General features: G+C 46.4%; 1 protein-coding gene across 1 annotated transcript; it reads left to right on the top strand.

Annotated features, from left to right (window-relative positions):
- The first annotated feature begins 303 nt into the window (after positions 1–303).
- On the top strand, positions 304–930 carry LOC149231476 (uncharacterized). The gene has a single exon (XM_089381647.1). The coding sequence runs from the start codon at positions 304–306 to the stop codon at positions 928–930; it is 627 nt and encodes a 208-aa protein (XP_089237773.1).
- Positions 931–1,751: the final 821 nt, after the last annotated feature.

Genomic DNA, 1,751 nt, shown 5'->3' on the forward strand with positions numbered 1-1,751 from the left:
TGGAAATCTGAATGCATCCCAAAGGTCAAACACTTCAATTGGACCCTCCTCAAAGGAAAGGTGCTTACCGCTGAAAACCTAAGGAAAAGAGGGATCATGGGGCCATCTATATGCTGCCTTTGCCGCGTTGAGGAGGAGAGCAACCATCATCTATTCTACCACTGCCCCATCGCTCAAAGTTGTTGGACTCAGCTTGTCAGCCCAATGAAAATTGAAGAGACTTTTGATCAGCTATCCTCCCTTCAAAAACATTGGGCAAAATGTTACCCCTATCCTAAGAAAGGTAAAAACAATATCACCCGTATGTGGAAATGCATCCCAGCTACCCTTAGTTGGCAAATCTGGTTAGCTAGGAACAACTGTATTTTTAATGACAAGAAGCCCAACCTTGTCCGCATATTGGCAAAAACAATAGCGCTCATATCTGAAACAATAAATGCAAACTTGGTAGCTCCTCCAGATCAATCAAGCTGGCACAAAGAAGAGATGGAATGGTACAACAAATTCAGCATCAACCATAGCAACAATCATCTAGCACACCCCAAAGCTAGCACAAGAAGAATAACCTGGAAGCTCAGAGGCACAAGGGAAGAAGTAAGTCAATGGATCCTTGATCAGAATCGTCCTACCTTGCATTTTGACGGGGCCTCCAAAAATAACCCAGGAGAAGCTGGAGCAGGGGGCATCATAAAGGACAGCCATGGCAAAACTCTGGTAAGCTATGAATGGGGTTTGGGCCAAATGTCCAATAACATGGCTGAAGCTTACAACCTCTACCTAGGTACCCTCATTCTGAACCGGCTGAGAATCAGGAATCCAATAATAGTGGGAGACTCAGCCATCGTCATTGCAGCCATGGTGGCGGGAACAAAATTTAAAAAAGAGGCTCTTAATAATGTAAAGCTCAGGATTGAGGATAATGTCAAATAAATGGGAGACACGACTTTCAAACATGTTCTAAGAGACAACAACACTGAAGCGGACCATTACGCCACTAAGGCTACCAACAGACAAATCGGCCAAGTCAAAGAAAATGATCTCATATATGAAAATCTCGTTCCGTAGCTGGCTTAGTTACCTGTCAAAATCTCTGACCAGTCATTCCAGCACCCTTTCAACCTCCTGTCTTATCATTCCCCACCCTCATTCTTGTGATCTCTGGCCAAAATCAGTCCCGTCGCACGCTGCTCGTCAGGCATTGAATTTCGATCCTCCCTTCTTCACTCCCACCACTCAACCTTCTTGGTCTGATCACAGGATCTTGATTCCCCAGCTCTCTCGTGACTATCCCATGCAGATTATAGGTAGAAGTCTTTTCATGATCTCCTTAGACTGCTGCAAAGATTTTAAGCTGGTGGCTAATCCTAGCCAAATCACAGAGCTTATGCCGCATCCTCGGCCCGCTCATCCTCCCTCTGCGCTATATATATTCACCTACCCTCCTCTTTACGAGCGCATCAGAAACTCGTTCCATTCTTCGCAGGAGAGTAATGGTTCTTTTCCAGGCATTCAGCTCAGGAAGGTTGGCATCAAGAGAGGCCGCTATCAGTGCAGACCGGCTGTGAGATCGTTCTCAAAAGCTCCCGGGGAAGTCAGCAATCCCAAAGACCGGAACATCGCCTTCAGTTTGGCTGCTCCTCTCCTCCTCGACCGTTTGGTAAATCTCTGTGCCTGGCTCCCTACTTTAACAGTGTTTTCCTCCCTGCTCTGTTTCTTCTTCGTGGCATTTTACCTCAGTCGCGCAGGTCTCC

This window comes from Pinus tabuliformis, chromosome J (assembly GCF_031772625.1).
Source record: "Pinus tabuliformis cultivar Carrire ecotype Pingquan chromosome J, CPIR1, whole genome shotgun sequence".
Classification (NCBI taxonomy): Eukaryota; Viridiplantae; Streptophyta; class Pinopsida; order Pinales; family Pinaceae; genus Pinus; species Pinus tabuliformis.

Coding starts and splice junctions, on each gene's coding strand:
- LOC149231476 (XM_089381647.1), top strand. CDS start 304: ATGTGGAAATGCATCCCAGCTACCCTTAGTTGGCAAATCTGGTTAGCT.